Source organism: Zingiber officinale, chromosome 9B (assembly GCF_018446385.1).
Source record: "Zingiber officinale cultivar Zhangliang chromosome 9B, Zo_v1.1, whole genome shotgun sequence".
Classification (NCBI taxonomy): Eukaryota; Viridiplantae; Streptophyta; class Magnoliopsida; order Zingiberales; family Zingiberaceae; genus Zingiber; species Zingiber officinale.
This window is the reverse complement of record NC_056003.1, coordinates 30,432,074-30,448,433: the sequence shown is the minus strand read 5'-3', so window position 1 is coordinate 30,448,433 and position 16,360 is coordinate 30,432,074. Positions and strand designations below refer to the sequence as shown.

The following is a 16,360-nucleotide window of genomic DNA, read 5'->3' as shown; positions in this document are numbered from 1 at the left end:
ATTATTATTTTTTTTATGAAGATGAGTTGTCAAACAAATTAAGAAAATCTTGAAGGTAATGAACAATCCTTATGAGATAAAGGATCGGATCCTCTAATCTTTTTATCTTCATTTATTCTTGGATCAATCTCCACCTGTTAATAATTGGGGGGTCATTGTCTCCCACCAATATAAAGATTAGATCATGAATTAATCTAATTTTTACGGACTAGAGGATCCATCCCCATGAGATAACCAACCAATGGAAAAAAATGCAAGGTATAAAATTATAAAATTTTTGCAACAACAGTCAAAAAGAGTGACACCCCAAGCTTCAGGGTAGCGATAAGGCATCTATAAATTAGAGTGTTGGGTTGTTAGATAGTCCGTCATGAAAGTTATTTTATTTTTCTTCATACGTTGGACTGCGGAATCGTTCGTTATGAAAATTTTATCCCGACTACGGCTAGAAAACTTTCATAAAAAGATATAAAATGAAAAGAGCGGTAGAAGGAGAAAAAGGAAGGAACAAAGAAAAGCTACATGTGTACAGTCTAAACACTCATGTGGTTTTGCTTTTCTTTCATTTCGCTTGCTGGTGTCATCGCATATAAATAGTCAATTTGTGAATATGGAACGAAGTGAGTCAGCAGCTCTAACCATAGAGTCAATATTGTATTATAATAACTATGAATCATAATTATTATAACTTATAGTAATTATCACACGTAGCTATTATTGGAGGACAACGGTGACATTGTTGGAGACGCTGAAGGAGGACAACGCCGGCAAGGTGAGATGTGGGAGCTCACCGGAGAAATGATTGTCCTCAAGGTGGAGAAATGCCGGAGAGCGAGTCGTTGATGATGAAGTTCTTGCCATTGAGCCAGAGCCTCTTGAGCCGCGGAAGCAGTCATGCCAATGAAGTTCTTGCCATTGAGCCAGAGCCTCTTGAGCCGCGGAAGCAGTCGATGGTGATTGGGGCCGGAGAACCTGTTGCTGGGCATGAGAATTGTCTTGAGGGCATGGAGGAGATTGAGGTCGAAGGGGAGGGGCACTGGAGAGGGAGTTGTTGACGAAGCTGAACGAGCGAAGGACGGGCAAGGCGAAGAGAGCGCCAGCGTTGAAGGAGACAGAGAGGGTCATGTCAGAGAGGCGGAGGACGATGATGACGCCAAGCCAGGGGTAGTGGGTATTGCAGGGCGGTGAAGGATTGGCGGTAGACAAGAACAGAAGGGCAGCACCATTAATGAAGGAATTCTTGGGGAGGGCGGCACCAATGCTGGAGGCCGGCGGTGTGAATCGGAGGCGGAGATGAGGAGAAGGGTAATATTCAATATGTATTTTAGGATGATAAAATTTTCCAAAATAATATATATATATATATATATATATATATAAATTTTTAATCTACCCAAAATCGAATAAAACAACTCTTAGTACCTCTCAACGGGCTCAATAGCAAACTCTCAAAGTTCATGACAATCTCATGGCCGCAGACTGACCACAATTCTTCTATCCAACTTGTTGAACAGACCCTAAAGATTACCGAAGTATCATTTGGAGCAAGTAGAAAATGGCAACCATTGTATGGAAGTTTTAGTCTATACAAAAAGTATAATCTCGAGTCTTTAAACAGATCTATCACGACAGAAAGAATTTTGCTAATAAATTCGGGAGATATACAGAATACAAATTACGCTAGCCTAAAACCGCAAGTATATTATTTTTGCTTAGGGGCCATTTCAGAGAGATATTAAGCCTATCTCGAACGATACAATACTATTACAACTACGATAGAAGAACACAGACATGCAGGTAGGTCTCCATCGAGCAGACCCACACTATAAACAGGCATAGACAGGGTAATTCTATCTAGTTAGACCAGACATGGATTAAACCTTGCTTGTTGCCGGTGTAGATCTCGTTCCGTTCCTCGTCGTAAAAGAGGGCAGTGACATCTTCCAGACACTCCCTGATGGTGCTTCTGATGGTAGAACGGTTGTCATCTCTACGCTTTCTAGAAGCGATCTGGAGTGTGGGATCAAGCGGACATATTTTAGCTATGCATTTCCCAGTGAGAATGTTGCTCATATTGATGGAGCCAACAGGAAGTGCTGTTTGAAATTGGCACAAGACAAAGATCATATTATCAGACAATCGGATAGGAAGCAGTACTTCATAAGTTGAACGGATCGAGCATGATACCTCCTTCCTTGTCGTCACACCCATCTTCAGATTTGCAGTAAGAGATTATCAGGTTCTGATCACTGGTAATGTAAATGTTGTTGGTGTTACAATCAAGATGCCACAGTTGATGATCTTCGAACGAAGTAACTAGCTCCCCGCAGAAATTCCATACTGACACCGTCCTGTCTCTGAACGTCAAGAAAAGATGATTCTCATAGAGGAAAATGAATGCGGAAGGGGTCATGAACTCATTCCTGCTAACTTCAACAAGTTCGGTATTCCTCACCTGCTTTCATATCTTCAAGGTGTTAAAAGATGAACGAACAAATCTGAACGAACAAGGAAAAGATTTAGCAGTTTACATCGAGAATCTGTAGGTTCTCATTTTCTTGCTTGACCAAAAGTTTTTCATTGAACTGTTCAATGAAGTCAACCTTTTTGTTGCGGTGCAGCAAGTGATTAAAAGATTTCAAGACTTTGCCATCTTCGATTGAGAGTATTGTCAGTGGTACATGGCTCAGAGTTCTTTGGTAAATTAACAACATGATGCCAGGGCTGCCAGAACTGATATATTAGGAGACAAAATAGCAAATAGGAAAATGGCGATCTCGAAAACATTTTTATAGATATTAATTTTAGTGCAAGAGCTTGAGACCTTATTTTAATTTCCTGGATCTCCTTGTCGCAGATAGAGTAGAGAAAGGAGTAGTTTTTTAGGTCGAAAACCTTGTAAATGCTGAAAACATATGAGACTCAGAAGTATGCTCCTACATAAATTTACAATGATGTTATACCAAAAATGTGGAAGCTTACCCATCCTGGGCTGAATAGGTTAGCACTTTGCCATTTACATCATCGAATTCAACAAATCCTGGCCATTTTAAGGATTCAGTTTCAAAAAGAGGATACCCGGCATCCAACTGGTTTCTCCTAATGTATCTGCAAAGTTTATTCGACACTGACATCATTTTCTCAAGAGAAATCACATTCAAATAGCAAATTTGACAGATTCTAATAGAGACATCAATTTGAATGGATAAGAATACAGGTCGTGAATCACAATTAGGCACATAAATTGTGGTTAACATGCCAGAGCAACACAAAGAAACAGATTATGTTATTCGTCAAGGAAAACATATTCATAAACTTGTTGGCTGGTATGATTTGTGATCATAAACAATAAATAAAAGCCAATTTATATTCATTTCTATATAATGTGTATGTTTGCTCTCAACTAAAGTAAAGAGATGCCGAAGATTTATTCACGTGCAGAAATTCTCATTGCCCGTGGATTCACATGAGAAAGAGTTGCTTACTCAATTGGAGTTGTCCTGCATTTCAAAGAACTGAAATGATCTGATGCATAAACTGACACGGTGATGAGAGATTCATTGTTCTTATTATAAAATAAGCTCCTGATGACTTCATCAGGGCTTATGTTCAAGAAGCATATCCGTTTGTTTGTTGCTGCAACAAGAAGAAACAAAAGTCAATCACAATGCAAAAGAAGAACCAGCTATTAAGTCTGAGTGGAAGATTTACTTCTACTAAAAGCAGCACAAAGACCCGATTGAGCAAGAGCAAATATAAGATCATTTGCTGCGACAATCTCAATAATCTTGGACCTCTTCTTCAGAAATTGCAGTTTCAGAAACCAGTGGATATTAGGGTCGTATGTGTCAAACTCTTCCTGTTATACCCAAAAGAGAAATCATAAGATAAATTCTGAAATATTGCAAGGAGATTAGCTGCACAATGCAAGTGATAAAATCTAAGAATAGCTATCAGTGTATGTACACTCTCATTCAATGTGATAGAGGCAGCAAATAGAAGTCAATGTGCCAAATAATGAAGACTATCGAACAGTACTGTTTGTTCACCAGATAGATAACTCCAGAATGTTGTTTAATCCTACACAAATAAAAAAAGTGTGCTCCTTTCACATTGGCTATCCAACATATAATTAATATTTATCTCATAAGATAGTAACAAAGGTAGTTTTGCATCATATTTTAATTTGTTTAATGATGTCTTAAAATAGTTAAGATTGAACACCATGCAATATTCACCAAATCAGCTAAATAAAACATCAGCTTTGGATCAAATTTGTAGAATTAGGAAACAAAATGATAAAAAATAACTAATTTTATCTAAAGCATAGGCATATGACTAGGTAGAACTAAACTGGATTTTTGCATTCTTTCCAACTTGAGAATTCATGTCCTCAGCGAGGTCACAAGGTTTTGAGGCCTCCAATCAATAGCCATCATCAGGCAGTTCTTGCCAATCAAAACACCTACCCAACCTAAGACTAAATTTTCTCTTATATAAAGTACAACTCCCTCACATAAGAAAACTTACCGATTAAGGCCCCGATTAAGTTGGCAAGCCTGAACAAATTATTCAAAATACTAAAGAAAATCAATAGTAGTTCATTCATCCAACTTTTTAAGCACCCTCTCAGTAGTCCACAACTTTCCGTGTGAGGCCAAACCAACATGCAGCGTCTTATAAAATATATCCACCTCCTTTTTCTTACTTTTTTTTTTCCAATAACCAATTCATGCATTGACTAAATTCACCAATAAATTATATGTACATTCTCTACAATGAAGTTTCATGTATCTCCCATCTTTTATCAAAATCTCCATTTTAGTGCATCATGATATGTGAGTTCTAAGAGGGAACAACATGTACACGCATAGATTATGGTATTCCATGCAAGGTTTGAAATATCGTTTCAAATAGGGTTTCAATCTAGAGTTCGATTTTTAGTCCAAAACGAAATGATTCGTCAATGCCGTATGGGGCATGTAGACATGGTTTTTTAAAAAAACTACATTTGAGCAACATAAGTGACCACCTAGCCGAATTTTGAAGGGGACCGCGTGGTGACTACATATAACATATACAATCTACATATGTAGTCAAACAAAATTGGCTTAAAACTCCAAATTTAGCAGCTTGTAACTTTCAATTAAATAATAATTTTGCAAGAAATAAATCCACTTGGTATCAATATAAATATCTTTTAATATTCTAGTACAATATGTCTCCATAACCGGCATATTGCATATACATTGCTACACGGTGTACTGCCTACAAGCTCTTTTTGAAATCTTGTAAAATGTAGTGTTGGAAGCATCAAGGAGTCAGAGGAAGGGGCTGCAATGAAGAACCGAGATTGACCCATTTTGGGCCCTATCTATTATAGAAGATGAAGAAGAAGAGGAGAAGGTTGCGGCTTAAAAAGAGGACTCATCATGTGTTGCCAATGTAACAAGCAATCCTAAAAGCTCATATTTCCCCTCACATTGCCAGTACTAAAGGTAGTCATGAAAGCATTGCGCCTAGCCTCATATGAAACCTCACCTTGTAGAAGCAAAAGAACAACACGGAGGCTTGCCCTCGAGTCTCATCGATGAGGCCTAGTGTGATTAGACTTAGAGAAGTTGCAATCGTGTGAAGCCTTGCACCTCACCTCCGCATCTCAATTTGTGTAGCAATGCGCGTCAATCTATGGGAAGATATGTTTTGCCCATACAAGTCGGACCCATTGGAGCCTAATTTAAGATATTAAGTATTGGTCCGCCAGTCAAGCGGCACATAGCTATATGTAAAACTATGTTTCTGTGTACCCATATTAACAAAAAAACAAAAGGAAACAAACTCTACTCTAGTCGATTATTATATAAATTGAAATACATATTACCTCATCTAACTTATTAATATTATTATCAATGAGCTTATTAAGCATATTGAGTCAAAAAAAATATTACATAATATATATGTTATAATTCATATTAGACAAAAGTCGAGAGGGAAAAATTGTGAGGCGCATGAGATACAGTAAACTACAACTGGTGAGCATATAATTTACTCAAAATTGTTTATGTAAGGACTAGCAGCCCTTGCAGCAAGTACTCCTTTAACAAGACTTTAACTTAGCAGTGAAGTTATTTCTATGAAGAAGCTACTATTTTTACTCCAGCATAGTAGTCCAACTTCCACTACCACGAATGAAACAAAGCTATTTCTATGAAATAGCAACTATTCTTACTCCAGCATAGTAGTCCAGCTTCCACTACCACAAATAGAAAAGCCTGGGTTAAAATACTTGAAACTTTGGTTTAGGAGAATACTTCATGCTGTAATAACTCAAAAAAGACGGGGTTTAAATACTTCAAACAAACTCCTTTAACAAGACTTCAAACTTAGCAATAAAGCTATAGCCACTACTTTTATTCAAAGCATAATATTCCATCTTCTACTACCACAAATAGAATATCCTGGGTTTAAATACTTTGAGCTTCAGTTTCAGAGAATACTTCGACATATAGTAAATTTTTTAAATAATAATAATAATTAAGGCAAAGTGATATGTTCAAAAGAACCAAGAAATATATGTCTCCTTCATAAGTGCCTAATTCATTGTGATCCTCACACATCAAATGCTTTCAAACTTAACATTGCAAAGATTTTACTTTGTTTAGAGATAGTCTCCTTTTGATGGTGTTAGCAACCTGGTGTATCTTTTATGACTTAAAAATATTATTTCAGTTGGGCATTAATTTGTTGACTTTCAGTTGAATTATAGTGAAAATTTTCCATAATTACTGCCCTCTACGGTAGTATTACTATCTGGAAATTTCTTGATTTTGGATAACATTACTGTTGAAATAGGTTTGTGCAATGCTCAAGTGCATCTCAACATCCAAGAAAAGTCAATTGGATGTCTGTGCAACTCTCCTCCATGCTAATGATGGAATTGGATTAGGATGCATTTGAAACCAGCTTGTTTGACAATGTTTTCTCTAATTACACCAAATGACATGCAATCTTAATCATAGAGAACGTATCCAAGACTACCAAATATGCATGTGAAGAGACTAGTAAACATGCACATAAGGAAGGAAGAACTAATTTATTTGTAAGATACGTGGACTCTGAAATTTCCTAAGCATCATACAGATCTACCTGAAATTATGAAAAATAATAAATGATTCCAGACGGAAACAACATGAATTCTCGAACCCCAATTGAAATACTCAAGTGCCAGACCAACACCATCATAGAATTGCAATAGTTAAACAAACATGATGTAAATTGCTCAGCCCAATGACAATGCCTGACCCCACACTTGACTTGGAATCTGACCAACGCTCAACCCTACCCCTGAATATAAGTCAGTGCCAATTCAAACCATAGAGACCCAATCTGGCATGGAGACTGATTTTTTTTCTGCATCTTGAATGCTGCAATTAGTTTTACTTATTTCCCCTTAATTTTTTATGACTAGTTCATTATTACTTGAGTGTATATTGGTAGTAAGCCCCAAAGGAGGAAAGGTGAAAAATTTAACAAAAGAATTGTTTTTCTCCTCAATTGTGTTTTCTCTTGGCGGATTCCAGGGTATTAGTAGACCATTACTTTCCTCTCGAATGGACTCCAGCATGATGAATATGGATTTATGCTAGTAATCCCCTTCCCTTGCACACTTATGATAGCTTTCATTTTTTTCCTTCTTCTGATTTTCAGTGTTTTATAGAACGCAAATAGTTGGAAACTTATGTTCGTTTTCAATCACAAGTGTTTTGCTAAACCAGGAAATTAGCTTCCAATTTTCTATTAGAAGCAATCCTTCAGATTCTGTTCACTTCCACAACTCCACCAACATCAAAGGTCTTGGCATAAATGAAGAAATCCACCCAGTGACATAGTTTATTTGTTCGAAATCATAATCTACATAAAATTTTAAAATGTCTAAATTTTTACAAACTCGGTCGACCAATACAGCACCGAAAGACAAAGCAATAGAAAGAAAAGAAAAATCCACCCGACCGAAATGGGTACGAGAAATTCAAACCTGGAGCTGGATGTTCCTGAACTTCTCGGGCGTGACGGCGGCGCTGCCACGGGACAGCTGGGGGAACCCCCCGATCTCCCGTCGCTGGAGCTTCCTCACTGTGTTGAGACACTCCTGCCGCTTTCGCTTCTGGTCCGATCCCTCTCCTGCGAGCAACTTCCAACCTTTCTTCCTCGCTGTCACCCGGAGCCGAATCCTCAACGGCGACTTCTTCAGGTGGTTCTCTATCACCATAGCACGCCGCCACAGACTCCGGAACCGGGGGCGAGGGCGAAGGGTAAACGCCGAGAGCTGGTGAATTCACGGGAGCGAGAGCGAGAGCGAAAGTTAGGGCTAGGGTTCAGCGGAGCTCAACTACGACTACGCGATACACTGCACGGAGAGAGAGAGATTTGTATAAAAAGCATGAAGTTTTTTTTCCCCAAATTGCGAATGTAATTTGGCAAAAAAAAAACAAAAAAAAACGCAATTTAATAAACGCTGTAAAAGTTTTCCAAGAAAAATACTCATTTTAGAATTCACCTTTTCTTATTTTCTTTCCCATAATACCTTTATTTTATTTTATTTTTTAAAATAAAATTTAATCTCTAATCCCTCCTTAGGAGCATTGGCAATCTGTGAGGATAGACTGGCGAGTTAAAAGAGAATGATTAATTCCAATCGTTTCTTTAATAATAAGTCGCACTCGAAAATACTTAAAGCAATTCTAATAACCGGATTTATTTAATATCTATCTTAATGGGATGATTAATCTAAGAATCTACATAGAATATACTCTCTATTATAAAATACTCATTCTCAGAAATACTCCGAAAGTAAAAAAACTTCGTACAAGATCACAAACAAAAAATACAATACAAATAAGAAAAAAATACACAATATAAATGAAAACTTTGTTTGCTTTCATGTAACTTGTAAACGCCTCTTGATCAGTTGGAAAGTGCAACAACACTTGTCTATCAAAGCTTAAGGATCAGCGGTGAAAAGTGGAGAAAAAGAGTTGCGCTTGAATCTTCATCGACGCCTTTATATCCCGCAGATTAAGGCCCTCAATCGATTGGCTTTACCCCTAATCTATTGTCACATTAGATCCGAACACATCCAATCATCCAAACCTCACAATAGCTTTTTTCATCGTCACTTAATCGATTAGTCAATCGATTATGGATCTTCTTAATCGATCACCCAATCGATTATGAAACTCACTGTTCGCTTGCGAGCTTCTCCTGATTGATTACCCAATTGATCACGTTCTCACGAGGAAGCTACTGTGTTTTACAAAAAACTTCTCTTGATCGATCAGCTGATCGATCAAGAAGTTATTATTTGTCACTAAGAAATGTGCTCAATCGATCACTTGATCGATTGGTGTAGATCTTGATCAATTAACCAATTGATTCAACCACCTTCTATTTCACGAAGATAGACTCCCAATTGATCCGCTAATCGATTGGATTTGACACAATCAATTACCTAATCGATCACCCAGCCCTAACTCACTTAACCCGAGTCTAGGGTTCCCTTGCCCAATCTTTGGTCAAACGTGACATGTTGGGACTTCTCCACTAAGTATTTGGTCAACCTTTTAACCAACTTGAACTTTGCCAACTTCCTGTTGGACCTTAGATCACCTAGTGTGGTCCTCCTTAACCCACTTGGACTTCCTTTTGCGTAACTGCAGTTAGGACTTTACTTTGCCAACGTGTAGTCTCCCTTAATCTACTTGGATTCCCTTTGCCTAACCATAGTTAGGGCTTTCCTTTGCCAACGTGTGATCCTCCTTGATCCACTTGGACTTTGTTTATCTAATTACAGTTAGGACTTTCTTTACTAACGTGTGGTCCTTCTTGACCCACTTGAACTTTCATTGCCAATGTGTGGTCCTCCTTCACCCACTTGGGTTTTCTTTTGTCTAACCGTAGTTAGGACTTTCCTAGCCAACGTGCAGTCCTCCTTGACCCACTTAGACTTTCCTTACCAATTTTGCGATCCTCCCTAATCCACTTAGAGTGTCCCTTTACCTAACCCTCGAGTTAAGACTTGCCTTGTTTAACCTCTAGTTAGAACTTTACTTGTCAAGTATTGGTCCTCCTTGACCTACTTGACCTTTCTCACATATTATCCAACAATATATTGTCCAAATATATTATCCACAACATATTGTCTGAACTTTGAAACTCAAGCAACCTTAACCCGAGAAATGATTGCACCAACAATCTCCCAACAAAACGGTTGTCTGTTATCATCTCTTTGCCTCTATCTAGCACCGTAAATAGATACGGTAAGCCTGCGATAGTTTGAGATTAAGATTGAGCTTTGGACCTTCGTCACTCCTCTCCTCTAGTTGTTCAAGAAAGATGACGACATCGCGATCCTTGTCAGTGACTTCGGCCTCTACTTGATCACGCAGTTAATCGCCTATGTTCTCAACTTCCCCATCTCCAAGTTCCTACATGTGTAGAGCAAGGTCCTAGTCATGGTCGACGTCACCGACATCGGTTTAGTCTTCCATGTTGCCATCACTTGGCTCCTCATTGACCACTTCGTCCTTAGTCTCCCCGGTGTGGCGGTGTCGCTCAACTTGGCCTGGTAGATCGTGGTGGGAAGCCAGTTTGCATACATTGCCATGGGGAACTGCCCTAGCGCATGGAATGACTTGGTTCCTTCGCCGAACTTGGTTCCTTCACATGACTCTCCATTAGATCCTGCATAATGCTCTAGTAATTAACATAAATATATATATATATATATATATATAATGAAAGATGAATCGATCAATTCAAAACTGCAACTCGACATCAAGCGAATTCTTTGCTACATATCCTTCAATTGCTTTGCTATTTTTTTAATTTGTAGCCTCAAGTTATAGTATTACATGATATTGATAGTTTTGGTTGGCCATTTGAAGGATGCACAAATTACAATTGTTGTCATATTATGATACTACATGATACTATTGTTGTAATGTATGTTGTTATTGTAAAACTCAATAAAACTGTTGTTGTTATTATTATTATAATTTTATAATGGGATAGTTGGCAATTTACTAAACAACATAAGTTATTATGTATTTTTCTCGATCATCTATGTGGTTTTGGAAATATTCAACAACATAATCTTTCTCTTTCTTTTTATTTGTCTCTCTCTCTTCTTTTTTACTTCACTTACTTCCTTTTTACTTATCTCTCTTCATTTTTACTTTTCATCTGAAGAAAATCCCAAACAATTTTTTTTTACTGTCAACAACATAATGGAGTGTGCTGTTGATTTTATGCTACTAAAAAATTAACAACACAATGTAGTTGATTTTTTAAAATCAACAACACAACATTGTACTGCTAATCTTTCAGCAACACAATGTTGTGTTGCTGCTAAAAATAAACAACACAATGTTACATTGCATATTTTGAAAAATTAATAACACAATATATTATGTTGTTGATTTTACTGTTGATCTTAAAAGGCCATAACTTTTGATTTGGATTAAACTCCTTATAGCCTCAAAAATTCACAGAATCTAAAATGGATACAATTGAACTTGTCTAGGTCCATTATTGGATTTTGACCAAAATCCAATAATAGACCTAGACAAGTCCGATTGGAACCATTTTAAGTCCTATGAATTTCTAAGACTGTAAAGAGTCCAACGATACTTCCATTACTTCTTTTGGCTTCTCCAAAGGTGTTAAAATTCTATTGGAACAATCAACATTAAATCGTTGGGCCTGATATAATCTCATATCAGGCCCATATTAGACTTAATATGATTCCATATTCTGCCCATTAATGTTGTTGCTGATCTTCACGCACATTATAATTTTGAAAGGTCTTAACTTTTGATTCAGTTTGAATCATAAAATGTATAATAAATCAAATTGAAGTTTATTCAAAGATATTTGATTTGATATATTTTGTGTCTTGTAGATCAACCTAAGTCAAAAGTTATGACCATTTAAAGTTGAACTTGTAATTGTAGCAACTATGGTTTCATTAATGTATATGTTGGGTAAATTTTGAGAGACTATAACTTTGACTTAGATTGATCCACGAGATGCATAATATATCAAATCAAAAGTATCTGAATGAGCTTTGATTTAATATTTCATGATTTAATTTAAATCAAAGGTTATGATCTTTTAAAGTTTACAGCGTGCATGTTATTGAGCTTAGAAGATCAGCAACAATGTTGGACCTGATATAATTCCATATCAGATCCACATTGGGATTTAATGTTGATTCTTCCAATAACATGTTAACAACTCCGGAGAAGCCGAAATAAGCAATGGAGAGCATCATTGTAGTCCTTGCAGCCTCAGATATTAATTGAAACTTACTAATGGACCTAGACAAGTCTAATTGGACCCATTTTAGGTTCTGTGAATTTCTGATGCTGTAAGGAGTTCAATGATGTCTCTATTGCTTTTTTCAACTTCTCCGGAGATGTTAAAATGTTATTGGAAGAATCAATATTAAATCCCAACATAGGTCTGATATGAATTATATTAAGTTCACGTTGGGCCTGATATAAATTATATCAAACTCATGTTGGGCCTAATTTGAATCCATATCAGACCCATGTTGGGTCTCATATAGAATTATATCAAGACTAATGTTGTTTCTGATCTTCTAAAATCAGCAATATGCACGTTGTAAACTTTAAAAATTCATAACTTTTGATTCATGTTGAATCATGAAACACACAATATATCAAATGGAAAAACATTCAAATATCTTCAATTAATATAGTGTGTGTCTTGTAGATCAACCAGAGTTAAAAGTTATCGTCTCTCAAAATTTACATAGCATACATGTTGTAGTGGCTATGAAACTGTATCTACTACAACTAATTATTCAATTTTAAAAGGTCCTAACTTTTGACTCGGATTGATCCACAAGATACACAATATATCAAATTAAAGATCTTTGAATGATCTTCGATTTGATATATTGTGCATTTTATGATTTAAACTGAATTAAAAGTTATGACCTTTTAAAGTTTACAATGTGTGTGAAGATCAGCAACAACGTTGGGCATGACATTATTCATATCAGACTCACATTGGAATTTAATGTCGATTGTGTAGATCCAGATAGGCTGGAAAGGGGGGGGGTGAATAGTACTGAAAAGAAAGTTAGAAAAATCTCTCGCTTTGAACTTGGCAATGCCACAATGTTAATTGAAACAAATAGGTAACATAAAAAGAATAGCAAAAAGTAAGAAGGCTAAGGAATTTTACTTAGCTGCAACCTATGTGGTTGTTAATGTTGGATGCTACTCGGAAAACCTAATGGTTCCACTGTACAATAATTTTGTACAAAGGTCTGAACCTTTTCCTAGCTACCATGTGTTCTTTTAAATTAAACTTGGATCGCCTGCGGAACTTAACACGTTTGATCCAAAGTTTAATCTATTTGTTCTTTTAGGTTTACACTTGGATCTCCTGCGGAACTTAACACTTTCGATCCAAATCACCTAGGTTATTAATTCTATTAAATATTAATTTCCAAAATTGGCTTCCAGTACTGACGTGGCGAGGCACATGACCTTCTTGGATATGGGAGCAACCACCACCGACTAGACAAAGCCTTTTAAGAAAAGCTAATATTTAATTTCCTTAAATAACTTTAGGTCAACCGAAAAGAACAATCAAATCACAAGGAAAAAGAAAAACAAAAGAACACAACATCGAAAATAAATTAGAAATACTAGAATCGAATGTCTCTTGTATTTGATATTATTTCCAAAAATAACTAGTATGATGCGGAAAAGGAAAAATACTAGTTATACATTTTAGAAAGACTTCTTGATCTTCTACCGTATTCCTCTTCTAACCTCGGACGTTGTGTGGGCAACGACCTTCCGAGATGAGAACCACCAAGCACCTTCTTCTTCCTTGCAAGTTTCGGCCATCAAAACTTCTCCTAGGATGAAGAGGTTCGGCCACCACCACCATGCTCCAAGGGATGCTAGAAACAAAGTTTTCTTTCTCTCCTTCTTCTTCTTCTTCTCTAAACTTGATCCGGCCACCATATGAATTTCCACAAGAAGGATGAGGTTCGGCCATCAAAGAGAAGAGAGGAGGAGAGGATGGCTGGCCACATCAAGGAAGAAAAAGAGGGAGAAAAATAGAATAGAGTTCTTGTCCTGAAGGCACCTCTACCCCCTCTTTTATAATCCTTGGTCTTGGCAAATAAGGAAATTTTAATAAAAACTTCCTTAATTCCTTTGTCATGAAAAATAAATTTAATTGATATAAATCAATTTCTCTTTTATTAATCAACATGGACGACCACAATAATCTAAGCAAAGGAAATTTAATTCAATCAAGAATTAAAACCTTCCTAATTTGTTTCCGGAAATTTTAAAATAAAATTTCTCTAATAATTTTTATCCCTTCATGATTGGTTTATAAAAAGAAAATTTAATAAATTAAAATCTTTCTTTTAAACATGTGGATAAAAAGAAAATTATCTCTAAAAATTAAAATCTCTTTTAATCTACAAATAATGAAAGATATCAAATCTTTTCTTAATCTTTTGTAGAAACTTATAAAAGAGAATATTTAATTTTTAAACTCTCTTTTAAATCATGAACATGGTTAAAAAGGAAAGTTTTCTTAAAATTTAAAATCCACCTTTTAATCAACAAATAAGGAAAGATTTCAAATTTTAAACTCTCTTTTAAACATGTAGATGATTTACAAATAAGGAAAGTTTTTACCAAAAATCAAAACCATCCTTTTAATCTACAAATAAGGAAAGAGATTAATCTCTTCTCTTAATCTTTTGTAGAAAGCTATAAAAGGAAATTTTTAATTTTTAAACTCTCTTTTAAAAACCTTGATATGCACATAAGAAATAATTTTAATAAAAATCCTTTTAATACTCTAGTGGCCGGCCACCTAAGCTTGGGACCCAAGCTTTGGCCGGCCAACAACTTGGCTCATCCACTTGGGTTCCAAGCTAGCTTGGCCGGCCCCATTGGATGGGTAAGAAGGTGGGTATGTGGTGGATATAAATCTCTATATACAAGAGGCTACGATAGGGACCGAGAGGAGGAATTGATTTTGGTCTTTCGATGAAATTAAGCATCCCGTGTTCGCCCCGAACACACAACTTAATTTCATCAATAATAATTCATTCCACTAAAGAACTATTATTGAACTACCGCACCAATCCCAAATTACATTTTGGGCTCCTTCTTATTATGAGTGTGTTAGTCTCCCTGTGTTTAAGATAACAAATATCCACTAATTAAGTAAGTTACTAACAACTCACTTAATTAATATCTAGCTCCAAGAGTAGTACCACTCAACTTCATCATCATGTCGGACTAAGTCCACCTGCAGGTTTTAACATGACAATCCTTATGAGCTCCTCTTGGGGACATTCTCAACCTACATTACTAGGACATAGTTTCCTTCTATAATCAACAACACACATTATAAGTGATATCATTTCCCAACTTATCGGGCTTATTGATTTATCGAACTAAATCTCACCCATTGATAAATTAAATAAATAAATATCAAATATATGTGCTTGTTATTATATTAGATTAAGAGCACACACTTCCATAATAACTAAGGTCTTTGTTCCTTTATAAAGTCAGTATAAAAAGAAACGACCTCTAATGGTCATACTCAATACACTCTAAGTGTACTAGTGTAATTATATAGTTAAGATAAACTAATACCTAATTACACTACGACCTTCCAATGGTTTGTTCCTTTCCATCTTGGTCGTGAGCTACTGTTTATAATTTATAAGGTACTGATAACATGATCCTCTGTGTATGACACCACACACCATGTTATCTACAATATAAATTAATTTAACAACTACATTTATCATAAATGTAGATATTTGACCAATGTGATTCTTATTTCTAGATAAATGTTTATACCAAAAGCTAGACTTTTAGTATACATCCTAACAATCTCCCACTTATACTAAAAGACTAAGCTGCTATATCTGCTGCCATACATCTGATTCCCAACCTTTCAACATGCCCATCAAAAGCTCTTGCTTTAATGGCCTTAGTGAAAAGATCTATAGGTCATCATCTAGGCAGCAACAACTTATCCTCGTTTATACGATTTCTCGTATTGGGTGGTACTTACGCTCTATTGTGTTTACCTGCCTTATAGACTCATGGTTTCTTCGAGTTTGCTACTGCACCACTATTATTACAATAAATTATAATAATCTTTGGACAAACCAGAAATCATATCTAAGTTTATCTTGAGGTTATTGAGTCATTCAACTTTTATGACTACCTCAAAAGTTTGCCATATACTCAGCTTCTATGGTGGAGTCCGAAAA

General features: G+C 36.1%; 1 protein-coding gene across 1 annotated transcript; it reads right to left on the bottom strand.

Moving 5' to 3' along the window:
* Positions 1–1,549: 1,549 nt before the first annotated feature.
* Positions 1,550–8,437, bottom strand: LOC122024595. The gene is made up of 8 exons (XM_042583250.1): positions 8,036–8,437; positions 3,712–3,859; positions 3,486–3,636; positions 2,983–3,108; positions 2,825–2,905; positions 2,532–2,724; positions 2,188–2,455; positions 1,550–2,096 (listed from the first exon to the last, which is right to left on the bottom strand). Exons 1-8 carry the CDS (start codon positions 8,267–8,269, stop codon positions 1,855–1,857), a joined length of 1,443 nt encoding a protein of 480 aa, XP_042439184.1. The 5' UTR covers positions 8,270–8,437; the 3' UTR covers positions 1,550–1,854.
* Between the last annotated feature and the right edge of the window lie 7,923 nt (positions 8,438–16,360).